The sequence below is a fragment of the Hemiscyllium ocellatum genome, chromosome 45, assembly GCF_020745735.1.
Source record: "Hemiscyllium ocellatum isolate sHemOce1 chromosome 45, sHemOce1.pat.X.cur, whole genome shotgun sequence".
NCBI classification, from domain to species: domain Eukaryota; kingdom Metazoa; phylum Chordata; class Chondrichthyes; order Orectolobiformes; family Hemiscylliidae; genus Hemiscyllium; species Hemiscyllium ocellatum.
This window is the reverse complement of record NC_083445.1, coordinates 15,722,423-15,750,009: the sequence shown is the minus strand read 5'-3', so window position 1 is coordinate 15,750,009 and position 27,587 is coordinate 15,722,423. Positions and strand designations below refer to the sequence as shown.

The following is a 27,587-nucleotide window of genomic DNA, read 5'->3' as shown; positions in this document are numbered from 1 at the left end:
AGTAGCTGTAGACAATACAATATTCACAAATTTGAATTAGTGTCATAGTCATAGAGATGTACAGCGTATAGACAGTCCCTTCAGTCCAACCCGTCCATGCCGACCGGATATCCCAACCCAATCTAGTCCCACCTGCCAGCACCTGGCCCATATCCCTCCAAACACTTCCTATTCATATACCCATCCAAATGCCTTTTAAATGTTGCAATTGTACCAGCCTCCACCACTTCCTCTGGCATTTCATTCCATTCACGGACCACCCTCTGCGTGAAATAATTGCCCCTTAAGTCCCTTTCATATCTTTCCCCTCTCACCCTAGACCTATGCCCTCTAGTACTGGACTCCCTGACCCCAGGGAAAATACTTTGTCTATTTATCCTGTACATGCCCCTCATAATTTAGTAAACCTCTATAAGGTCACCCCTCAACCTCCATGGAAAATGGCCCCAGCCTGTTCAGCCTCTCCCCATCACTCAAATCCTCCAACCATGGCAACATGCTTGTAAATCTTTTCTGAACCCTTTCAAGTTTTACAACATCTTTCCAATAGGAACGAGACCAGAATTGCGTGCAATATTCCAACAGTGGCCTAACCAATGTCCAGTACAGCCACAGACACAGTATGTCCCAACTGCTATACTCAATACTCTCAACAATAAAAGAAAGCATACCAAACGCTGCCTTCACTATCCTATCTACCTGCAACTCCACTTTCAAGGAGCTATGAACCTGCATTCCAAGGTCTCTTTATTCAGCAACACTCACTAGGACCTTACCATTAAGTGTATAAATCCTGCTAAGATTTGCTTTCCCAAAATGCAGCACCTCGCATTTATCTGAATTAAACTCCATCTGGCACTTCAAGGCCCATTGGCTCATCTGATCAAGATCCTGTTGTAATTGAAGGTAAACTTCTTCGCTGTCCACAACACCTTCAAAGTTGGTGTCATCTGTAAACTTACTTACTATACCTCTTATGCGCACATCCAAATCATTTATATAAATGATAAAAGGTAGAGGACCCAGCACTGATCCTTGTAGCACTCCACTGGTCACAGGCCTCCAGCCTGAAAAACAACCTTTGAGCCAGTTCTGTATCCAAATGACTAGTTCTCCCTGTATTCCGTGAGATCTAACCTTGCTAACCAGTCTCCCATGAAGAGCCTTGTCAAACGCCTTACTGAAGTCCACACAGATCACATCTACCGCTCTGCTCTTATCAATCCTCTTTGTTACTTCTTCAAAAAAACTCAATCAAGTTTGTGAGACACGATTTCCCATGCTCAAAGCCATGTTGACTATCCCTAATCAGTCCTTGTCTTTCCAAATACATGTACATCCTATCTCTCAGAATTCCCTCCAACAACTTACCCATCACTGACATCAGGCTCACTATAGTTCCCTGGCTTGTCCTTACTATCCTTTTTAAAGAGTGGCACCACATTAGCCAACCTCCAGTCCTCCAGCACCTCACCTGTGATTATTGATGATACAAATATCTCAGCAAGAGGCCCAGCAATTACTTTCCTAGCTTCCCACAGAGTTCTAGGGTACACCTGATCAGGTCCTGGGGATTTATCCATCTTTATGCGTTTCAAGACATCCAGCACTTCCTCCTCTGTAATATGGACATTTTGCAAAATGTCACCATTTATTTCCCTACTTTCTATATCTTCCATATCCTTTTCCACATTAAATACTGATGCAAAATACTCGTTTAGTATCTTCCCCATTTTCTACGGCTCCACACAAAGGCTGTCTTGCTGATCTTTGAGGGGCCCTATCCTCTTGATAGTTACCCTTTTGTCCTTAATGTATTCGTAAAAACTTTTTGGATTCTCCTTAATTCTATTGTCAAAGCTATTTCATGTTCCCTTTTTGCCCTCCTGATTTCCCTCTTAAGTATATTCCTATTGCCTTTCTATTCTTCTAAGGATTCACTCGATGTTTCCTGTATATATCTTACATATGCTTCCTTCTTCTTCTTAACCAAACCCTCAATTTCTTTAGTCATCCAGTATTTCCTATACCTACCAGCCTTTCCTGTCACCCTAACAGGAATATACTTTATCTGGATTCTCGTAATCTCATTTCTGGAAAATCTCATTTTCCAGCCGTCCCTTTACCTGTGAACATCTGCCCCCACTTAGCTTTTGAAAGTTCTTGTCTAATACCGTCAAAATTGGCTTTTCTCCAATTTAGAACTTCAACTTTTAGATCTGGTCTATCCTTTTCCATCACTATTTTAAATCTAATGGAATTATGGTCGCAGGCCCTAAAGTGCTCCCCCACTGACGCCTCAGTCACCTGCCCTGCCTTATTTCCCAAGAGTAGGTCAAGTTTTGTGCCTTCTCTGGGAGGTACATCCACATGAAAATCAGAAAATTTTCTTGTGCACACTTAACAAATTCCTCTCCATCTAAACCCTTAACACTGTAACAGTCCCAGTCTATGTTTGGAAAGTTAAAATCCCCTACCATAACGACCTATTATTCTTACAGATAGCTGAGATCTCCTTACAAGTTTGTTTTGCAATTTTCCTCTGACTATTAGGGGATCTATAATACAATCCCAATAATGTGATCATCCCATTCTTATTTCTCAGGTCCACCCAAATAACGTCCCTGGATGTACTTTGGGGAATATCCTCCCTCAGCACAGCTGTAATGCTATCCATTATCAAAAAAAAATTCCTCTCCTCTCTTGCCTCCCTTTCTATCCTTCCTATATCATTTGTATCCTGGATAATTAAGCTGCCAGTCCTGTCCATCCCTGAGCCACATTTCTGGTAATCAAATGATATCCCAGTCCCATGTTCTGAACCATGCCCTAAGTTCATCTGCCTTCCCTGTTAGGCCCCTTGCATCGAAATAAATGCAGTTTAATTTATTAGTCCTACCTTGTCCCTGCTGCCCTGACTGTTTGACTCACTTCTGTTCTCAACTGTACCATCTCATATTGATCTCTTTTCTCACTATTCTCCCTGGTCCCACCACCATCCCACGCCCCCCCCCACCTTACTAATTTAAATCCTCCTGAACAACTCGAGCAAATCTCCCTGCCAGTATATTTAGTCCCCTTCCAATATAGGTGCAAGCTGTCCTTCTTGTACAGGTCACGTCTACCACAAAAGAGATTCCAATGTTCCAAAATGGGACTCCTTCTCCCCTGCACCAGCTCCTCAGCCATGCATTCATCTGCTCTATCCTCCTATTCATGCCCTCACTAGCTCGTAGCACCGGGAGTAATCCAGATATTACTACTCTCGAGGACCTCCTTTTAAAATTCCTGCCAAACTCTCTGTAATCTCCTCGAATGGAATTTACCTGAATGCCACCCCAGGACGATTGGAAATATCGAGTTGTTTACTAGACGGGCTACCTGATTTGCATGTTTCCAACACCTCCTGGAATGGATGACCAAGGATCACTTTGCTATTGATCTGTCAATGCTTGCTTGGGTCCGATTGATCATGTGATTGAGCCCTTATTGGTCTATTGGTGGACATCGAAGACCCTCCCAAAAGGGCATTAAGACTTCTAAGTATAAGAATCACTGCAACACCACCCTCAAGGATGGTAACTGGAGACCAACCACCTTGAAGAGAAGACAACTCTGAGACCATCGGGAGAAGACCAGATGATCACTGCCATGTGTATCAAGGCCAAGATCTAGTGTAGTGGTATATGATCTTCCAGTGTTAAGTCAAAGTACAAGATAGTTGATTAGATTTGAAGTGTGAAATGCTAGTTTGTTGCCTATCTTGTTATTAAAAATAATTACATATTATCATCTATTACCATTAAGAGTCGACTCACAGTTTATTTGCTAGGTAGAATGCTAAGTTCTTTTTCTTGAGATTCTTACACACTTGATGCAACTGCAAAATGCCAACTTCTGTGAACAGCCAAAATTTATTAAGCAAGTACAAGCTTTGGAGGATCACTTAACACTCCTCTCAATGCTTGTGAAGTGTATCACAGCAAGGCTCTCTGAACAAAGAAACAGTCCTTCTTTTATTCAAGATCTTTACATCACAGTCAGTAATGCCCATAAGACAACCCCCAGCCACTCCCCCACAGTTAAATCCCACCCAAGACACAACGCAGTGACCTGATCATCTCCAGAAATAATGTAATAAAATCATCCCTTAATGGCAAGATCTGTTGTAAATCTTTTTTTTTAATTAAAGGATGTGGTTAGAATTTTAATTGCAAAGTTCTTATTGATTCTGAATAGATGATGCTATAAATTCTGTACTCTGAATAGTAGGAGATGATAGGCACCAATGACATGGGTAGGAAGTGAGATGGGGATTTAAATTCAAGGATCTAGGGTGGAAGTTAAGAGCTAGGACAAACAGAGTTGTTATCTCTGGTTTGTTGCCCGTGCCACGTGCTAGTGAGGCAAGGAATAGGGAGAGAGAGAAGTTGAACACATGGCTACAGAGATGGTGCAGGAGGGAGGGTTTGGATTCCTGAATAATTAGGGCTCTTTCTGGGGTAGGTGGGACTTCTACAAACAGAATGGTCTTCACCTGAACAAGAGGGTTACCAATATCCTCGGAGAAATTTGCTAATGCTCTTTGGGTGGGTTTAAACTAATTCAGCAGGGGGGTGGGAACCTAAATTGTAGTTCAAGTATAGAGGAGGTTGAGAGTAGGGAGGTCCAAAATAAGGTTTCAGGGTTGTAAGAGAGCACCGGCAAGCAAGAAGTTGGTTTGAAGTGTGTCTATTTCAAAGCCAGGAATTCCTTAATAAGGTGGGTGAACTTTCAGCATGAGTTGGTACCTGGGATTTCGATGTTGTGGCCATTTCAGAGACATGGGTAGGACAGGGACAGGAATGGTTGTTGCAAGTTCTGGGATTTAGATGTTTTAATGAGAACAAAGATGGTAAAAAATTTGGGGTGTGGCATTGTTAGTCAGGGACAATATTGTGGCTGCAGGAAGGATGTTTGAGGACTCGACAATTGAGGTAGTTTGGGCTGAGATTAGAAATAGGAAAGGAGAGTTGGGAGTTTTCTATAGGCCTCCAAATAGTTCCAGAGATGTAGAGGAAAGGATAGCAAAAATGATTTTCAATAGGAGCGAGAGTGACAGGGGAGTTGTTATGGGAGACTTCAACTTTCAAAATATTGACTGGGAATACTAGAGTTCAAGTACTTTAGATGGGGTAGAGATGACAAATGGAGCTTAGTATAGAAGAGTGTGAGGTGATTGACTTTGGAAGGAGTAACAGAAATGCAGACTATTATGCTAATGCAAGATTCTTGGTTGTATAGATGAGCAGAGAGATCTCGGTGTCCATATACATAGATCCCTCAAAGTTGCCTCCCAGGTTGATAAAGCAGTTAAGAAGACGTACCGCGTGTTAGCTTTTATTAGTAGAAAGATCGAGTTTTGGAACCATGAGGTCATGCTGCAGCTGTACAAAACACTGGTGCGGCTGGACTTGGAGTATTGTGTGCAGTTCTGGTCACCACATTATAGGAAAGATGAGGAAGCTTTGGAAGGGGTTCAGAGGAGATTTACTGGGATGTTGCCTGGTATGGAGGGAAGGTCTTACCAGGAAAGGGTGAGGGACTTGAGGCTGTTTTTGTGAGAGAGAAGGTTGAGAGGTGACTTAATTGAGACATATAAGATAATCAGGGGTTAGATTGGGTGGATAGTGAGAGCCTTTTTGGGAGGATGGTGATGGCTAGCATGAGGGGGTATAGCTTCAAATTGAGGGGTGATATAGGCCAGATGTCAGAGAGTAGTAGGGGCGTGGAATGCACTGCCTGCAACAGTTGTAGACTCACCAACATTACAGCCATTTAAATGTTGATTGGATAAGCATACAGACGAGAGTGGAATGGTATGTATTAGATGGGCTTCAGATTGGCTTTACAAGGTGGCGCAACTTTGAGGGGCGAGGGGCCTGTACGGCACAGTAATGTTCTATAATGTAAATTCTTTTACTCTGAATAGTGGGAAATGATAATGTAAATTCTTTTACATTGTATCGGCAAGACAGAGAAACATACCAGGGCATCCAATTTCTTACAGATTAACAGATCAGATTAATCCATTAACATCTCGAGAAGAGTTAAAAAAAACGTTGTGTGGCAGGCACAACATTGTTATGCAGGGAGAAAGGAGGTGGTGATGCACCTTTATAAAAAATCAAAACCTGGGTCCATGAATGGGGATGGGAATGAGAAAAAATAATGTTGCTGATGCTATTTCAATTAGTCTTCTCAGGCAATCCTTTGAAACCAAGGATGGCTTTCTTCCACTGCAGATGTGTTGATCCTAAGGTGACTAAACAGTCCAATGTGGGATCTGCATGTAGTCATACAGCACAAAAACACATCCTTCGGTCCAACTCGTCCATGCCAACTAAGTTTCCCAAACTCGTCCCATTTGCCTGCATTTGGTCCATAGCCTTCTGAACCTTTCCCTATTTGTGTACCTGCCTAAATATCTTTTAAACGTTGTAACTGTTCCTGTATCTGTCACTTTCTCTGGCAGTTCATTCTGTACGTGAACCACCCTCTGTGTGATAATGTTGCCTCTCAGGTCCCTTTTAAATCTTTCTCCTCTCACCTTAAAATAATGCCCTTTAGTTTTGAACTCCCCAACTCCAGGGAAAAGATCCTTGCTATTCACCTTATCTATGCCCTAATGATTTTATATTATTGTGGCTTGAACAGTCAGGAGGGTGAGATACTCAGGTTTTTGCATGGTTCCTCCATTGTTTATGCTTGACCAAAGCTTGGGCCCCACAGAGGTACTGAAGCACTCTTACACATGTTTCTTCTCCAGTTTGAGTGTTTTTTAAAAAATCATTCATGTGATGTGAGCATTGTTATCTGGGCCAGAATTTGTTGCCTATTTCTCGTTGCCATTGAGTAGGTGGTGATGGCAATGAGCTGCTTTATAATTATTTTGTTGTGGTTCTGTTCGCCGAGCTGGGAATTTGTGTTGCAGACGTTTCGTCCCCTGTCTAGGTGACATCCTCAGTGCTTGGGAGCCTCCTGTGAAGCGCTTCACAGGAGGCTCCCAAGCACTGAGGATACCTCAACAGGGGACGAAACGTCTGCAACACAAATTCCCAGCTCGGCGAACAGAACCACAACAACGAGCACGCGAGCTACAAATCTTCTCCCAAACTTTATATTTATTTTATTTGGCCTGCAATGCCGTTAGGGAAGGAGTTCCAGAATTTTGACCCAGTGGCACTGAAGGAATAGCAATGTATTTCCAATTCAGAATGCTGAATGACTTGGAGGGCACCTTGCACATGATGGTGTTCCTATATAACTACTGCCCATGAACCTCTAAATGGTAGTGGTTGAAAGTTTGGAAAGTGCAAAGGAGAATTTCTTTTGTACATTTTGAAAATGATACACACTGCTGCTACTGAGCATTGGTGATGAAGGGTGTGAATATTTATGGATATGAGCCAACTAAGGCTGCTTAATTCTGGATGCTGTCAAGCTTCTTGAGTGTTGGAACTGCACTCATCCAAGCAGTGGGGAGTATTCCATCATACTCCTGACTAATGGTTTGTAGATGGTGAATGGGCTTTGGGGAGTCAGGAGGTGAGTTACCCACTGCTGAATTTCTAAACTAATCTGCTCTTGTCGTCACAATATCTTTATTCTGGCTAATCCAATCCAGTTTATAATCAATGGCAATCCCCAGGATGTACATATTGCTATTGATAAGCAGCTGTCTATTGCTGCTTGATGGCACCTTCCATCACTTTACTGATGATCAAGATTGAACTGATGAGCCAGTTTGGACTTGCCCTGATTTTTATGTACAGGACAATAGTCAATTTTCACATTGTCAGATAGATGCCTGTGTTACAGATGTACTTGAACAGCATGGCAAGTTCTGGAGCACCGGCCTTTCATACAATTTTCAGAATTTGTTAGGGCTTATTGCGTGTGCAGCATCCAGTGCCTCCAGCTGCTTCTAGTCATTATGTAAGGAGTGAATTGAATTGGTTGAAGACTGACATATGGGATGCTGGATACCTCTGGATGAGATTGTGAAGGATCATCCACTAGGAACATCTGGCTGAAAGTTGTTGTGAATACTTCGGCTTTATCTTTTGCATTGGTATACTAGGCTCCCCCAATATTGAGAATGGAATGTGTGCAGATCTTCCACCTCCAGTTATTTGTTTAATTGTCCAGTATCATATATGACAAGATGCAGCATAACTGCAGAACTTCGATCTGATCCATTGATTATCCACTTAGCTCGATAAGCCACTTGTTCCGTGGCAGACATGTAGCCTTGTTTGAGATTCTCCATGTTGGCAGTTTAACTCTTGGGAATTGCTTCTGACACACTCTCTTCATTGAACCAGGACTAATTCCTGGCTTAATAATGGTAGCATGAAAATATACAAGAGCACAGGGTTGCAGATTGTGTTGGTGTACACTTTGGTTGCTGTTGGTTAATAGCACCTCGTTGATGCCCAGTCTTGACTTTCTAGATCTTTTTGAAATCTATCACATTGAGCACACTATTATTAGTATGAAGATGGGACTTTATCTTAAAAAGAAATTGTGTAATGGTCACTGTTACCAACACTGAAATTGACAGATGCTGCAAGCAGATGTGTGAAGAGGTCAAATATGTTTTTTCCTCTTGTTTTGTCAAATTAAGTAGTTTTCAAATAATGCTGATAAATTAAACACTATCAGGGGAAAATAAGTGGATGTGTTGTACTTCGATCTCAAGACAGAATATATAGTGTCACAAAGATTTTTATTGAAAGTAAAAGCCAATGGTGTTGGGAGGCAACATATTGACACAGACCCCACAGTGTTTGATACTTAAGCCTTAAGTTTTACAAATAATTTGGATGAAGGGATCAAGGATATGTTAGCTCAACTGGCTGATGACAAAGATCGGTAGGAAAGTTGTGAAGACAACATAAGGAGCTTACAAAGGGATATAGATAGGATATGCAAGTGGGAGAAGACCTGGCAAATGGAGTATGATGACTGCAAACATGAAATTGTCTACTTTGGCAGAAATACTAAGAGAAAAGCATATTGTCTAAACAGTGAGACGTTTCAGAGCTCAGATGTGGTGAAATCTGAGTATCCGACTATTACATATATCACAGAAGATTCTTATGTAGTACGGCAAGTAATCAGGAAAGGTTATACTATGTCACGGTCTGTTATGAAAAGATTTAAATGCAAAAGTAGGGAGGTTATGCTTCAGTTATACAGAACATTAATAAGACAGCATCTCGAGTACAGTGTTCAGTAGTGATTGCCATACTTGAAGTATATTAATAGGACTTGTTCAGAGAAAATGTTTTCTAAACTAATTATTGAAATGAGTATTTTCAGAATGTAAACCAGTAGCTAGTGCCCATCATAGAATCCAGTGATTTACAATACATATTAATAATTTGAATAAGGAAAAAATGTACTATATTGAAGATTGCAAATGGCACAGGTGGGAAGGCAAGTGGCAACGATAATGAAAGTTTGCAGAGATATATAGATCAGTTAAGCATGTGAGCAAAACATTGGCAGATAGAATGTGATGTGAAAAAGTGTAAGATGATAGTAGGAAGGGAAAAAAAAGCAGAATATTATGAAGAAAGACTACAAGAAAGCTATAGCACAGGGATTTGAGTCCTTGAGTACAAATCACAATGCTAACTTACAAGTTCAGCAGGTAATATGGGAGACAAATTGAATGTAGTCCTTTATATCAAAGAAAATGCAGTATAAAGAGAGATTATGCTAAAACTGTACAAAGCACTTGTCAGATCACACCTGGAATACTGTGAAGTTTTGGGCCACTTGTATAAAGAAAGATATACTGACATTGGCAGCAGTCTAGAGAAGGTTCGCTAGGCCAACCCTGGGTATGGAGATTGAGCCTATAACCATTGGAGTTTAGAAGAATGAGAAGCCATTATTTGAAATACAAGATTCTTAGGGGACTTGAAAGGGCAGATATGAAAAGGTTGGTCCCCTTTTTGAAAGTGTCACTAATATAAATGATGTAGATGTGTACATAGGAGGTATGGTTAGTAGGTTTGCAGATGACACCAAAATTGGAGGTGTAGTGGACAGCAAAGGTGGCTACCTCCGTACAACAGGACCTTGATCAGATGGGCCAATGAGTGGTAGATGGGAGTTTAGATCAATGTGAGGTGCTGCATTTTGGAAAGGCAAATCATGGCAGGACTTCTACGTTTTATGGTAAGATGTTGCTGAACAGAAACCATGAGGTGCAGGTTCATAGTTCCTTGAAAGTCTCAGGTAGGCAGTGTAGTGAAGACAGCATGCTATGTTTGCCTTTGTTAGTCAATGTATTGATTTGGGTGGTCACGTTGCAGTTGTATTTTTGCAATACCACATTCAATTCTGGTCTCCCTGCAATCAGAAAACGTTGCAAAACTTGAAAATGTTCAGAAAAGATCTAAAAGGATGTTGCCAGGGTTGGATGATTTGAGCTATAAGGCTGAATAGACTGGGGCTACTTTCCCTGGGGCAGAGGTTGAGGGATTAGATTAGACTCAGTGTGGAAACAGGCCCTTTGGCCCAACAAGCCCACACCGACCCGCCGAAGCGCAACCCACCCATACCCCTACATTTACCCCTTACCTAACACTACGGGCAATTTTAGCTTGACCAATTCACCTGACCCGCACATCTTTGTGACTGTGGGAGGAAACCGGAGCACCCGGAGGAAACCCACGCAGACACGGGGAGAACGTGCAAACTCCACACAGTCAGTCGCCTGAGTCGGGAATTGAACCCGGGTCTACAGGCGCTGTGAGGCAGCAGTGCTAACCACTGTGCCACCGTGCCGCCCAAAGGGATGACTTTGAGGTTTATAAAATCAAAGGTCAGGAATAAGGTGAATAGTCAAGGTCTTCTCCCCAGGATGGGAAGTCCAAAACTGGAGGGAATAGGTTTAGGGTGAGAGGGATAAGATTTAAAGGGCCAATTTCTTCACAGAGGGAAAGAGCTGCCAGTGGAAGTGGTGAAAGCTGGTTCAATTACAACATTTAAAATATATCTGGATGAATAAGGGTTTAGAGGGCAATGGGACTGGATTTAGGGTATCTGTTCAGCATGGATAAGTTGGACCAAAGGGTCTGTTTCCACACTCTTCAGTTCTATGACTATGACTCACACATTAAGCTGTTACACTTTGAGACCAATGAGGAGGAATTTCTTCTGAGGCATTGAATTTGTGCAATTCTTTACTCTAGAGGTTCATTACAAACACTAAGGCTTAGCTCGACAGAATTTTAATTAGGAAGGAAATGAGGATTATAGGAAACAGACAGGAAAGGGGAGTTATTGATCATCAAATCAGCCATGATCTCAACTGAATGGCAAACTAAGCTCAATTGTGTGAATAGCCTGCTTCTCCTCCTGCATCTTATGGTCTTGCAGTCTCAACAGATCGATGCTCAGTGGTGGTAGAACGGCAAATGTGATGCAAGAACAGTTCAACATGGTGTCATGTCCAAAATACATTAATATAGGGGCATGAACGAACAAATCCTAGTCCTTTATTGATCACAGACCATTCAACAGAGATGGAAAGATCAGAGAGTATAGTGAACATAAAGCAACAGGTGAGATTCAGAGGAGGAACAATCCAGGGGGCACCACAGCCCAAGAAGTTTTGTAACTTGCTCTATTGATAAAGGCACTTATAAAGTGTAAGAAATTGATACTAATCACTTCTGTCATAAAATTTAACAGGAATCCAGCCGTAACCATTTATACATCCTCTGTGTTTCAATGCTATAGATAGTGCTCTAATGTTTCTTATCAACGCTTCCTCGTCTCTCATTATCAACTCATTTAATCATCTCCTGACCTCTACCTAATCACAACCTTCTACTTCATCTTCCCTACCCATTTTATTTTCTGTTGCTTATTTATTAGCTATTCATGTCATTTTGATTCTAATCAAAGGTCAACCTGAAACAAACTATTTTGTGTGACTAAACAAAGTGCCTTGGTTTACAAAGCCCAAAAGGTTCAGTTCTTAAACTGGCAAAAGCAAAAGATTCATTCCATACAACTCATTTTCATAATTTCTAGTCCTGAAGATGCTCATCTGACATGCTTCAAAAGATTGTCACATTAGTCAGATTATAGAAAGAATGTTTATTGTAAAATGTTTCAAACAAAGGTACAGGCAAGCTTATAGTCTACATCATGAAAAGCCATTCAGCACAGTACATTGGAAGCATTTACTAGACTCATGAAACAATCAGCTGGAACTCAAGTACAGCAATAACACAAATCTACTAGCAAGTCAAACAATGAGAAACGTTAAAACTAGTATAAGCTTTAGTGAATGACTGAGGAACATAATCATTTATCCACATCTGTTTATCAAGTCACACTAAATTTACTCTAACTCTGTGTCAAATGGCAATGCATCATCCTCTCCTTCCAGAATCTTATCTTCATCAGCTTCAAAAGGCTCTTCAGGGTCCTTGCTTTCAGTTGCATCATCTTCTCCTTCTCCCAAGTCTTCCATTTCAGCTTCAGGCTCACCTTCTGCCTCCATGTCTTCATCTGCAACATCAACAGCGTCCTCCGATCTATCTATTGTTTCTTCTCCTTCATCACCCTCGGCATGTTCTTCACCATCATCTTGTTCACCATCGTGTTCGCCACCTTGTTCACCATAGTGTTCGCCATCATCTTGTTCACCATCACCACCTTCAATCTCTTCATCACCTTCTCCTTCTTCTCCCTCTCTCTTTTCTCCATCATTCATGCTGTCATTGAGTCCATCACCTTCACCATCACCATCGCCTTCTTGCATGCCACCTTCTTCTTCATCTTTGTCATCTGGATCATCAGTGAATGGTTTTTCACCCTTGGGAAAAAGGAATTTTAACAAGCGGCATTAGGTATTGTTGGGTGTTGAGTAGAATGAACAATGATGTGATGTAAATCAATGGGTTGGACAATGTTATTTTATTCCTTTATTCAAGAGCCTAACTCTAACCCTACTAAAATTTAGAAACAAGGTGTGCGATTCTGAACAAATCCAAATTTGATTAACTACAAGAGATTTTACTCAAGAGAACAAAGTCGTACTTCAAAACTAGTTCACTTACATTTGAGCCAAGAATCCTTTCTGCTAAGCTTTACAATTTTAAGTTAAATTTGTATAGTCTTGTCCATAAGTGAAACTGTCCCACAACTAAAAGCAGTCAACATGGAGCACAAATGGAATATTCTAGAGCAGACCAGAAATAAGTTGTCTCGAACAAATTTAGACATTCAGATAAGCTGCTCAGAATTGAGTTATATCAGGCAGTTCAGAGGTCTTGGCTCAACGTCAATCCTTTGCTAAATCTGACTTAATGTTTGACAAGGCAATTAAGTGCTTTCTTTCTTTGCAATAGTGATCAAACAAGATTATTATATGCTTACCTTGACGTATTTCTCTAGCATTGTTGCAATGTTGCTGTTATTCAGAATACTTTTAGCAATAACTAGGCTACCCTTTTTGGCTCTCTCAATTGCCATCTGGTTAAGAGAAAGAAACAGTAGCAAGTTAATACTGTACAAATGTGATTTCATGGATTAAGGAACTTTTCAGTTCAATACTTTGAACGGAGAATCAAATCCACATATATCCAGAAGTACTTCTAACAGTTATCAAATGACTGAAAGTACAACAAATGTGAAGCCATGGCAAAAAATGATAAAGCCACATATCAACCATCACAAACAGTTCCCCAATGCATACAATACTCCTTTAATTGCCTATTTAAATGGTGTGGGGGACATGCAGACGCTAAGGAGGGGTGATTAAAGGGCATTGAATGGTAAGAAAAGGGATGAAGACTTCAACTATCATTGCAATGACAAAACTAAGTTCAAAGCAAATGCTTTTCTTGTAGCTTGTGATTATATTTTATAGTCAAAGAATTCACTGATCTGAAACCATTCTATCACTTACTTTGCGGTTTCTGTTGTGCTCAGCTGACCGTAAGTGCTGCCCAATGAAGCCAGTCTGCATAGGTATGAATAGCTCACAAGCCATACAATGAGCTGCTTCCACCTTTTTCATGCATTGTTCCATACCAATACCTACAATTAAAACAAGTCTAGTTAGAAAAATAAAACTTAACTGAATTGAGCAGGCATGAATCCAAAATTAAATGAGAGTACAAAGCATTACAACAAAAAGTGGATTTACTTGACCACTCTTGACAATAATTGTAGATCTGTCCAGTTTCTGTGGGGACTTTGCAAACCCAAGCATAATTCAGAGCAAACAGGTGAACATTGTTGCAGATGTAGTGGAAGAGCTTGACTAAAGGTGCATCAGGTTCTGGACGATAAGTCTTCAGTACATCACCAGAACGTTGTCAGGGTCCACAGCTTTCGCATTACCCAGTGCCTCCAATAGTTTCTTGACATCACATGGAATGAAGCAAAGTGGCTGAAGACTGCCAGCTGTGATGCTGGGGATCTCTGGAGGAAGCAGAGATGAATCATCCACTTGGCATTTCTGGCTGAAGACTGTTGCATATCGTTTGTACCCATGAGCTCAGTTCCCCTTTCATTCAGGATGGGGTATTTGTGGAGTCACCTCCCCCAGTGATTTGTTTTAATTAGCTACCATTACTCGCAGCAGGACTGCAGAGCCTATTAATGATCCATTCATTTTCAGATGTATCACTTCTTGCCTATACTGTTGAGCACACTAGTCCCATGGTTCTCATCTCATTTTTAGATATATGTTTTGCTGCTGCTGTTGGCCCATAGCTCCTCATAGATGCTAAGTCTCAAATTGCTAGTTGTATTCAAATTCTGTTCGTTTTAGCACTGTAATTGTACCCACATAACACAATGTAAATTTTTATCAATGTAAACACAGGACATCGTTCTCATAAGGACTCTGCGGTGGTCACTCTTACAGATACTGTCATGTTGAGATGCATTTGAGGCAGGCAGACTGGTGAGGATGAGGTCAGTTTATTTTCCCTCTTGTTGGTTCCCTTACCACCTACCATAAACCCAGTCTAGCAGCAATGTCCTTTTAGACTCCAGCAGCTCAATCAGTAGTTGCTGCCAAGTTACTCTTAAAAAGGTGAACACTGAAACCCTCCACACAGTATAGTCTGCACCCTTGGCACCCTCAATGCTTCCTCCAAATGTTGTTCAACATGGCAGAGCACTGACTCATTAAATTATGGAGGACTGCTATATAGTATTCAGGAGAATGTTTCCTTGCCCATGTTTGACCTGATGCTGAATTTCTTGGTATCTAAAGTCAATGCTGATGATACACAGGGCAACTCTCTCCTGACTGTGCTGCCAGTGGGTCAGGATACAGCAGAGTTGATGATGTTTGGAACAGTATCCAAGGTAAAATTCCACGAGCATGACTGTGTGAGACTGCTACTTGACTAGTCCATGAGACCTCTCTCCCAATTTTGACACTGGGCCCATATGCAGGGTTGACAAGCTATTTTTATTGTCATGTCATGTGCCTAGGTCAACACTAGATGGTCAGTTTTATTTCCTCATTGGAGACCTTCTAGTAATTTTTACAACCGAACGGCCTGCTAGGCCATTTCGGAGGGCAATTTAAGAGTCAACCACATTGCTGTGGGTCCGTAAGTTGTATGCACGTCAAACCAGGTAAGGAAGGCAGTATTTCTTCCCTAAAGGACATAAGTTAACCAGATAGATTACTTTCCATTAATCAACAGTGGCTTTATTGCCATTATTAGAGTCTTCAATCCAGATTTTTAATTGAATTCAAATTCCATTACCTGCCATGGCAGGGTTCAAACCCACATCCCCAGAACATTACCTAGGTTTCTGGATTAATAGTCCAGGCAACCAACTCCCTAAATTCACCAAACTTACTTTACACGGTTACATATTTATATGTAGAGTCATAGAGATGTACAGCATGGAAACAGACGCTTTGGTCCAACTCATCCATGCCCACCAGATATCCTAAATTAAAAGAGTCCCAGTTGCCAGGACTTGGCCCTTATCCCTCTAAACCCTTCCTATTTACATACCCATCCAGATGCCTTTTAAATGCTATAATTGTACCAGCCTCCACCATTTCCTCTGGCAGCTCATTCCATATATGCACTACCCTTTGCATGAAAATGTTGCCCCTTAAGTCCCTTCTAAATCTTTCCCCTCTCGCCCTAAACCTACGCCCTCTAGTTCTGGACTCTCCAAACCCAGGGAAAAGACCTTGTCTATTTACCTTATCCATGCCCTTCAGGATTTTATAAACGTCTACAATGTCACCCCTCAGCCTGCGACGCCCCAAAGAAAACAACCCTAGCCTATTCAGCCTCTCCCTATAGATCAAACCCTCCAAACCCTGGCAACATCCTTGTCAATCTTTTCTGAACCCTTTCAAGTTTTACAACATCCTTCCAATAGGAGGGAGAACAGAATTGCGCACAATATTCCCAAAGTGACCTAACTAATATCCTGTACAGCTACATGTTGTTTACAGAATTAATTCTTACAAATCAAATACAAGTGGGCATTGTGCAATTAGTTTCTGACTTACCCTGGAGCACATCATGTTGCTGCATCAGCTGCTTTTTCAGAATAGTTTCATCTCCAATTTGTTCCCGGCGTTTTTGCGTTTTTTTGTTCTTGTTAGCGATATACTCCTGCAATAAAATTAGAAGAGACCATTACCACACATGAACTTGAAATCAGCACTGCTCCACAGTTGCTGAGTAGCTAACTGTAAAATCAGTGACACATACGGGTCATGTAACTCATGATATAACTGGTCTGTGCAGATTAGAATTACACGTAAAACATACAGTAAATCCTCACTATCTGCAAAATGAGTTCACTTATCCAGTGATATTTTAACCATCTGTGCTTTTGCAAATTTGATCATTTGCAGGGGTTCTCAGGAATGCAGCCCTCACCGTTATAAAAGAATGACTAATTGGCCAGAGTCACAAAATTCATAATTTTGATGACTAGCTAGTAATCCCAGATGAAAGTACACACATCCAAACAACTACAGGGTGATCCCTGAATTGCAAAGTCCATCAAATTTACACAAGCATAGAACGGCTACATTGCACAGGTACCAAAAGGCTGCCAAACATCAGAACCAAACCATGTCAAGAAGATGACAGATTAAATGAAAACAACTAAGGCAAAGAAATCATAGAAATAATACACCACACAACATTCAAATAAATGTCAAGGAACTGAGAGAAAACAATGGTGTGACTCTCAAGGACCTCAAATAGCATTACTTAATGAAAACAGTCAAACAATCGAGACAGAAAGCAGACAAGTCAGTGAACCATTCATTTTAATAAAATCTGTAAAATTAAAAACATTTGAAAGTTTTTGCGGTATACGATGAACAAAGAAAGCCTCTTCTATATTGACAGATAAACTTTTGATCTTAAGTTTGACATCAACTTTCTTGAAGGTTGAGGCAAAGGCATTGTAATGGAATTAATCCAGTTTGAGAGTATAGTTTTCTTTTAATTTTACTTGTTTGAACATCCAAAGGAGTTTTTAGGGATTTAGACATTGTGTATAAATGTAAAGCAGAATAATCATGTTATAACTATCTTGAACTGATTACACATCTAACACTCATTAGTCAGAAAATACAGCACTGAATATTCACTTTTCTTAAGAGTGCTGACTATCTGCTTAAGTGAAACGATTATCTTCAGGTTTTATATTCTATGATATTGTTCATTATGACAATGTAATTTAGAATGGATTCTTAAATAATTATTTATCCATTATGAAGAATTTAGTCTCATGCTTGCATCCTAACAAGAACGAGATAATATTATTCTAGAATTCTTCATTGAGGATTCAAAGTGCTGATGTTGGTGAACATGTGTTGGTGTTCTTTTTGCTATAATATACTTGCAGATAGATTCGATCTGGAGATAGTTTTGCTGGTTTAAACATTCCCAGGAAGGAGGGTATTTCATTAGAGGAACCAATCTATCACAGAATCCCTACAGTACACAAAGAGTCATTTAGCCCATCAAGTGTGCAGTCCACCCAAACACACACCACCCTGTAACCCCACATGGGGTTTTTAGCCGTGATTAACACCTAACCTGCACCTCCCTGGACAACTTTCAGCAAGGCCAATCCAATTAACCAGCACACATTTCTTGACAGCTAGAGCATGCCATTGTGAGTTAGGTTGGTTAAGTGGTTTGATTCTTTGGTTAAAATCTTAAGATTAACATTGATGTGAAATTGCAAATTTCTCCTGTTTAAGAGTCAGAGACATATAGAACAGAAATAGACCCATTGGTCCAATTCGTCCATGCCAATCAGATATCCTAGATAAATCTAGTCATATTTGACTTGGCCCATAGTCCTCTAAACTCTTCCTATTCATAAAACCATCCAGATGCCTTTTAAATGTTACAATTGTACCCACCTCCACCACTTCCTCTGGCAGTTCATTCCATACACACACCACCCTCTACATGAAAAAGTTGCCCCTCAGATCCCTTTTAAATCTTTCCGCTCTTCAACCTACACCCTCTACGTTTGGATCCCCCATCCTGGGGAAAGAACTTTGTCTATTTATCCTATCCATGCCCCTCATGACCTTATCAACCTCTATAAAGGTCACCCATCAGCTTCTGAAACTAGATACAATAGCCCCAGTCTATTCAGCCTCTTCCTATCAAACCCTCCAATCCTGGCAACATCCTTGCAAATTTTTTCTGACTTGCGAAGCTCCAACAGTTTAAAGCTTAATTATCAGTACTTCAAATATGCCAATTTCTTCCTTGATCATAGCACGGTTAATCATCAGCTGAAGTGGAGTAGGTACATTCAACTGGCTTCTGAACTGGAGGAAACCATGAGGGATTCTGTTCTCGATTACTATATAATTATGCCAGAGAGACACTGAGAAAATATAATGAGGGATATAAACAAAACAACTTGTCCCTACATGTAAAATTAAAACAAAGTATGGATGCTAAAACTCAAAAACGAAAATAGAAATTGCTGGAGAAACTCAGCAAGTCTAGCAGCATCTGTTAGAAAACAGACTTAACATTTCAGGTCCAGTGACCCTTCTTCAGTTAAGTCCGTTTTCTCTCCACAGATGCTACCAGACATGCTAACTTTCTCCAGCAATTTGTTCTTCTTGTCCTAAACACCATTGGCTGTAATAATTGAGCATGTATTTGGTCCACAGCCACATGAAGCACTCAAGATGGACCTCAATCAACATTTGCATACATTTAAAATCAGTGAAACCTTAATAATCTGCTAGAGAATTTATTCACTACTAATGAACTAACAGCACTAAACCTCCAAGGTTTCAAACATAAACTCAAGGGTACAATTGGATATTGTCTGGAGAACTAAGATTTCGAAAAGGCAGAAAATTACACACATCCAAGAAGTCAGCAGTCTGAGCTTTAAGCTTGGTCCCAATGAATTTTAAAGTTTCTTTGTGAAACTTGCTCTTCATGTGAGCAGCAATCTCCTCATCTTCAAATGTACGGAACTTGCAGACTGAGCAGGCATATGTTATCCTGCAAAGGAAAAGGGTTAACATGAGAAATCATCTAGTCTGAGGGCAATCAAGAAACTCCAAAGCATTTATTTACACTTAATTATTAGGCAACAATTTACATACTTAACAACTCAATGAAATTACATCAATACTGGTATTTCCAACACAAGATTCAGAATTAAATTGTATGGCACTTATTTTATGACAAGGTTATTTAAGTAGATGAAGTGTTAAAGTGGCTTGGGCAGCTGCTCAAGTTTTATATGCCAAAGGCAGTAGCAGCTCCTCAGGGTAAAATGCCTGCGAGGTAGAGATACCTCCTTCTTCCCAACCTAAGTGACACAGTTGTGCAACCACTGGAATTTACAGTAACCACTATTACCCAGTTTTTCCTCTGTAAACAGAGACAACAGCTAAAAAAAAATCCCATCTTTTCTTAAGCACACTATACTGAAACTTAGCAGTGTTTATTTCTACAACCAGGTGGATCATAAACTGAATAAACAAGATAGACAAGAACTAATTCCTGACCAAAATAGTACCATGGCACTAGTGATCTGTACCTCTCTGCGAGACGGTCACGATTCTTCTTGGGTTTACCAGTCTTCTTCTTCTCTTGCATAGTAGGAACTATTTGAAAATAAAATTGTCAATTTGTTTTAATTATTGAATGTAAAGCACCAAAGCCTTGCTATAGCCTTATTTGCTAAGCGTGAGATGATTAATCCTCAACTTTGTCTGTCAGGTGTACACTCCCTAGTAACATGCAACATTGTTTAATTCTCTCTACAAGTGCTTAAGAGGTTTATAGGGAGGCCAATGATAACTGGCCAAGGTAGTTCAAGCCTGCATTTGACAAATGGCATCAGTGATTTAAGAAAATTGACAGTTAAAAATTTAGGAAGTTGTGAAGTTTCCTTAGTACTGGCTATTAGGACAAGCTACATAAACCAGAAATACAACATGACCCATTCATAAACATTTTTATACTACCTTATTGGATGTTATGTTTCCACAAAGAAAATCTCAGTGGCAAAAATCAAAACCTAGAGATAATTACATGCTCAGATTAACATTATTAAATTTGCATACAATTCAGTAAGAATGCCAAGGATGTGGACACAGACAGCTTCTGGTTTTGTCCATGCATGACATCACTGAGCCCTAGCAAAACTAGAGTTAATGGGAAATCAGAAAGATAATTCCCCACTGGATGGAATCATATTTGACACAAAGGAAGATGGAGATTTTTGGAGTTTGATTATTTCAGGTCCAGGATGTCTCTGCAGGCAATGCTGAAGACACTATCTAGGCCCAAACATTTTCAGCTGTTCTGATCAATGAATGTCCCTCCATCAAGGTCAGAAATGTTCAGCACCATTCAGGATTCCCTACACACAAGCCCATGTCCAAATTAGCATGACCTGGACAACGTCTAGACTTGGGCTCACATGTACTAAGTATCACTTACACCACACAACTGCTGGGCAAAGGCCATCTCTAATAAGAGAATCTGAATTTGGCCACTTGAAAGTGTCAGATCATCGCTGCTTTTCTCCATAATCAACATTCTGTAAGTTACCATTGACTAGAACTAGACTGCACTGCATGAAGTTCAAAGGCTCCTGAGACACCATCTTCCAAACTACCACCATCTAGAAGAACAAAGGCAGCAAAAAGAAGGGAAACACTACCACCTGCAACTTTCCCTCCAAGCCAATCACCATCCTGACTTGGAAATATGTCACCATTTCTTTAGCATGGCTGGATCAAAATCTTGGAATTCTCTACTTAACAGCATTGTGTAACACCACCAAATGGACTGCAGTGGTTCAAGTAGGGCAGCTCACTACCATCTTTTCAAAGGCACCTAGGGCTAGTGAAATCTCTTTCCCATAATTAGGAGAATAAACTCTGTGCAGCATTTAACTAAAGCAAATTTCAGACAGTATTGGATGTAAACAACTTAAGGTGCAGATGGAAGAGACAATTGTTTTGGCAATAATGGAGGAAAATAACACTGGGAATGCTGTTAAGATTGGGAATTAAGTGCCTTGGGAGCACTTCAATATTCACCAAAGTTCCTGCCTGCTTTCCTTAGTCCTTACTTTAAATCACCTACATGGTGAAATTCCAATGAGTTTTTATCCTGCCTTCTCCAAAAAAGTCTCTACTGAGAAGACTTAACTAAGCATGGACTTTAATTACTTAGGAATTATATCTCAATCCAGGATTTCAGTCTAGTATGCCCCATTTCAGAAGCTGACAATGAAAGAGGGAATGAATAGCAGAATTCATACATAAAAACACAAGTGGACATTTCTATACTCCTGTGTATATCAATGAAAATCACCAAGTTTTACAGCAATCACTGAAGAAATTACTGTTTAAGTTAAACTTACAACGCTTTGGTTTTTTCTCTCCTTTCTCACTTGAATCCTTGTCCTCACCACCCTGAAAAACAGGCAATCGACAGTAAATATTTGCTTTGTTTTAGGAACCTATCAGGGTAGTTTTGATCTTAAACGCAGGTTGGTAAGCTAGGATGTACCATTACAAGCACCAACTATATAGTTAAAGCAAAGATAGACAACCCTCCAAGAAGTTAAATATGCTTTAGCTACAACCTTCCTTGCATTCCCTATCTTGCCAAAGCACTGTAAAGATACTAAAAAAAATTCCTCACCAAGAAATAAAAAATGAACATTCCCCACATTCCTCCTTCCCTTCTCTCTGTCCTATTTCACAATTATCATTGCTTTGCAATTAATGACAGCTGATAACAGGTTGCCTTCTATCCCACATAACTCATATTGCAGCCCTTGAGTAAATTCTACCCCAACCCACTTCCAGTCTGAAAACTGTGGAATGTCATGATCTGTAGCTCCAAACTACCAGCTCTTCACCTGGTACCTAACAGCCTTTTAAACATGATGCCAGTGCCAGGAATATCCTGACATTCCAATAGCAATGAGTACTTCCGGCTATGACAAATGAAGGGGTCAGGCCAACACCAAAGAAGAATGCCGTAGGGGTGTGGTATGTGGTCAACACCATCATTTTGGCAAAAACACAAGAAAACTCATGAGGAGTCACAGAGAGAAACCCTCCAAGAAACTCGATGAAAATGACACATTGCGAAAATATCAAGAGATTCAGCCCTAGATTATAAGACAATCAGATCTCAAAAAAAAAATTCATTTTTAGGAAAGTCTGTTTTGTTCTGTGAGGTTGCTATAATTTAGTGGGGATGAAGGATTTGCATTTACATAATGCTACATGTTAGAAATGCCTGGAATTGCTTTACAGTGAATTACTTTGAAAAACAGTTACGTTTATTTAGTAGTAAACATTTTGTGACTAACAAAATTTTATGAGCAGCAGCATAAATAACAATAAGTGATCTAAGTTTAGTATTGTCTGTTGATGTAATTCTCGTGGTAGCTGTTTGCTGTTATTGAGCACAGCATACTGATCTACAGGGTAACCTCGATTACCTGAATACCAATTATCCAAAACTCGGATTATCCAAAGGAGATCGAGGTCCCAATAGAAACATTACATCAAAGATGCGTTTCCAACAGTGACCGCGCCTTTTGTTACAGTGATTAAACAGGCACCACCTCCAAATGACTGTCCTCCCGCCCTCTCTCCCCACACTTTCCCTGGAGTTCGAGTGTACCCAATTTTTACTAACCGATTTGCCATCTGTTATGCTATTGTCAATTTATGCAATGCTGTACTGTCAGATTGTCTTTGACAACCCCAGTATCACTGTGTTAGAACAAGAATTTAACTGTGTTGCTCCAGCAATGCCATTGGTCACTTAGAGGCCAAGGAGTGACAAATGGAGTTTAATGTGGAGTTGCATTTTGCTAAGATGAACATTAACTGTATAAGTTAATGATAGAGCCAAGGAGTGTTGTTGAATAGAGTGTCTTTGTGGTTCAGCTTTATAGTGTAGGGATTGTAACAAAGTCACAGAGGGGTACAGCATGGAAACAGACCCTTCAGTCTAGCCCGCCCACGATGACCAGATATCCTAAATTAATTTTGTCCCACTTGCCAGCATTTGGCCAATATCCCTCTAAATCCTTCTTATTCAGATGCCTTTTAAATGTTGTAATTGTACAGCCTCCATCACTTCCTCTGGCAGCTCATTCCATTTATGCACCACTATGTGAAAAAATTGCCCCTTAGGTCCCTTTTAAATCTTTCCCCTTGCACCTTAAACCTATGCCCTCCAGTTTTGGATACCCCACCCCAGAAAAATACCTTGGCCATGCCCTTCAAGATTTGATAAACCTCCATAAAGGTCACCCCTCAGCCTCTGACACTCCAGGGAAAATAGCCTGTCTATTCAGCCTCTCCCTGTGGCTCAATCCCTCCAATCCTGGCAATAGCCTTGTATATCTTTTCTGCCCCATTTCAAGTTTCACAACATCTTTCCTACAGGAAGACCAGAACTGAGCAGTGACATGTTGCTACTGAGTCAACAAATTCCCACCCTTACTTAACTGCCCCACCCCACCATAAAAGTTTTTGCTCACTATGCAGGAAAGACAATGTTGATATCATCAAATATCATTAACTATTTCTCTCTCCATAGATGATCGCAGAGTTGCTAAGCTTTTCAATAAAACTGGGAAAAAATATAACTGAATTAAAACAACCAGAGTTAACAAACCAAACAAGACGTCACCCATTGGGTGTGGAAGTCACTGGACACAAAATGTTGACTGTTTCCTCTCCTCTCCATGGAGAAAGTGAGCATTGTAGATGCTGGAGATCAGAGTTGAGAGTGTGGTGCTGGGAAAACACAGATCAGGCAGCATCCGAGGAGCAGTAGAATCGATGTTTCGGGCATAAGCCCTTCATTAGGAATCACCCGACCAAGAATCAGAATCTCTCTTCAACATGCCAGACCGAACTCCTACAGCATATTTCTGCTTTTAATACCCTATAAAGATATTTCACGACAGAAACAAAGCTAGCACAATTTTAGAGACTAAAATTGTTCCAACTTTCTCCATTCCAGTAAACGAGTCAAAGGTTAATGTGAGAGACTTGAGCCTGACTGTACAAGTGAGTGCGTGCAATGGGCTATACTCTTGATCGTTGTCAGCCTGGGTGGGAAATTCATGTTGCTGTGGTACCTGTGAGAGATAAACAGCACGTAGGCAGCGCAGCCGCTCTGCAGCATGAACCTGGCCATAGAATTGTACCGCGTTCCAACCGCCAGCTACCGCCATTTTCCAGAACAGCAACTGCAAAGCCCTAGAGCCCAGGCCCTACTGCCTCCACTACCCTCCAGCTAGATGAGCCTCACAATGAGTTCCCTTATTAGGGCTGATAACCTGGCCAGAGTCCTGGCTGACAGGTAAATATTCACTTAGCTGGCTGACAGAATGGGATCAGTGTCAAAGACAGTCCACATAGAATAATGCGTGACATGGTCATGGGATGCCAACCTCTGTAGAGTTCTTTCAGTGGCAACAGGAGAAAAAAATATACTAAAGAAATTCATTCATAGTAGTCGTCTTGGAGTTGGGGTAAGCATTTCGAGCATCATGCTGTTATTTGGAAAACGTGAGTTGTTCAATCTTGCCACTAGGCCTGAATTGACTAAGAGAAATCTAGAAGTGCGCACCTTGGAAAGCTCACCTACATCTGGCTTGAAACAGTTAAGTTATTTAGCAACACCCAAATTAGAACTAAAATAAGCATCTGGTTAAGTCGTCACAAGGTCCTTATATAGGCAGAAGTATGGGTATGTGAATGTATGTGTGCATGGAGAATATTTTACAAAAGTCTACCGCAGGTCACCATTTATCTGAATGCTGTGCTAATAAAAGAAAAGACCATTAAAGAGCACTTAGACAACTTGGACATAATCCTTAGACAGGGACACAACTTAGAAAAGAAAATGTGTTCCAGGCACCCCAAGAGACCAACTTGAACTACACAGTCAACAAGAACAGGTTGCACCTGTTGGAAGATAAAGCGAGGGCGATCAAAGGTGTCCCATTCTGACACCAGTGTCTTAGGTTTCTCCTTGGGCTTGTGAATTATTATAAAAGTCCATATGTATTCTGGCTTCCATACATCTCCTGCTGAAAAAGGGTCAGCCTTGGAAGTGGTCTCAGGTCTCGACATAATCTTTCTTCATGGAAATGAAGCAGCAGCTATTGTCTAAGATGTGGCTACACTATGATCCTAAGCTAGATCAGGTGCTGACATGTGATGCTTCCCCGTAAGATAGTGGAGTAGTGTTGGCTCATAAACAGCCCAATAACATATGGTTCCTGGATTCTGGCTGATGTAGAGCGGAAATATGTTCAAGTAGTGCAAAGGTGGTTTGGTGAGCATCTTAGGTGTGAGAAAATTCCATCAATACCAAAACAGACCACAATTCCCTGGTCAGGCAGAAAGAGCAGTTCAAACTTTGAACGTAGGTTTAAAGAAACAGCCTACAATTTCAATAAATACCAAACTGTCCTGATTTCTATTTGATTATCCAACCATCCCTCAGTCAGTTACACAAGATTTCTCTAAGCAAGAGAGGCAGTTAACTTCAGGGGATGATGTTTGGTGCCGACAGCACAGAAATGGCCCTGCAGCATACCCATTTGGATTCGCAAGGAGGATTTGAACACTGCTGCTGCAAACTAGCAAATGGGGCAAGAGCAAAACATATGCAGTGTCTCAGAACATTGAGAAAGGCTATTGGAATCTATGGGTTCTCTTCCATCTAGTATCAAAGAAACCATGGAATCTGAGATGGACACAATGGATGTCGCAGTAGTGATGCATTTACCACCTGAAAAGGTGGATGAATTTCTTCCAAGATGCTTCAGGAGCAAGAGGCAGATTACAATCCAGTACACACCATCCGTATCAGACGAACTCGATCTGGGGCGAAAATGCCCATGTGAAGCTACAAGAATAGGCTTACGTCCCTGGATTTAGAGGGGGAGGGATGTAGTGATTGTAACAAGATCAGCCATGTCGACCAAAATGGGTCACCTGGTCCAATCAGGAACCCCTGGCTGACAGATATGAACATAAGCCAGAAGTGGGAATGTTCACAGATGATTGCACAACATTCAGATACTGAAACAGTCTATGTGCACATGCAACAAGATCTGGACAATATCCACGTTTGGACTGCCACGTGGCAAATGACAGTCGAGCCTCACAAATGCCAGGCTAAGACCATCATGATTACAAGACAATCTAACTGCTGTTCCTTGGAATTCAATGGTGTTACCATCGCTGAATTCTCCCACTATCACAATCCTGGAGGTTACCACTGAGCAGAAACTCAATTGGACTCACCATAAACAGTGGCTACAACAGCGGGTCCGAAACTAGAATACTGCAGTGAGTAACTTGTCTTCTGACTCCTCAAAATCTGTCCACTATCTCCAAGGCACAAATCAGGAGTGTGATGGAATACTCCCCACTTGCCTGGATGAGTGCAGCCCCAACAACACTCAAGAGGCTTGACACCATCCAAGACAAAGTAGCCTGCTCGATTGGAATTATATCTACATGCACCCACTCCCTCCACCACTAACACTCAATAATAGCAGTGTGCACTACCTACTGCAGAAATTCACCAAAGATTCTCAGATTGGACCTTCCAAAATCTCAACTACTTCCATCTAGAAGGACAAGGGCTGCAGATATATGGAAACATCACCACCTTCAAGTTACCCTCCAAGTCAATCACCATCCTGACTTGAAAGTGGGTTCATTCATTATCACTGGATCAAAATTCTAGAATTCCCTTCCTAATGGCATTGTGGGTCAACCTACATCAGGTGGACTGCAGCAGTTCAAGGCAGCTCACCATCACCTTCACAAGGGCAGCTAGGGAGTGGCAATAAATGCTGGCCAGCGAGCAACACACACACCTACAAAAAAATTCAACCAAGTGTCAGAGGTTCTGTTCACTCAAGTGGCCAGAGTTATTTCACATAGTTCCTTGAAAGTTGTGTCACAAGTAAACAGGATGGTTAAG

General features: G+C 40.9%; 1 protein-coding gene across 2 annotated transcripts in view; it reads right to left on the bottom strand.

The window, feature by feature from the left end:
- Window positions 1-12,145: 12,145 nt before the first annotated feature.
- The window catches only part of LOC132835909 (A-kinase anchor protein 8-like), a 32,030-nt gene continuing 16,588 nt past the window's right edge, over window positions 12,146-27,587 (bottom strand). For both annotated transcript variants that reach the window (XM_060855012.1, XM_060855013.1), the window contains 7 exons: window positions 21,964-22,015; window positions 20,125-20,191; window positions 19,439-19,580; window positions 16,580-16,685; window positions 13,985-14,115; window positions 13,453-13,548; window positions 12,146-12,889 (listed from right to left, as the gene is read on the bottom strand). In XM_060855012.1, the coding sequence (XP_060710995.1) occupies window positions 12,413-12,889; window positions 13,453-13,548; window positions 13,985-14,115; window positions 16,580-16,685; window positions 19,439-19,580; window positions 20,125-20,191; window positions 21,964-22,015 (1,071 nt within the window). In that variant the 3' untranslated portion in view covers window positions 12,146-12,412. The remainder of the gene's footprint in view (window positions 12,890-13,452; window positions 13,549-13,984; window positions 14,116-16,579; window positions 16,686-19,438; window positions 19,581-20,124; window positions 20,192-21,963; window positions 22,016-27,587) is intronic.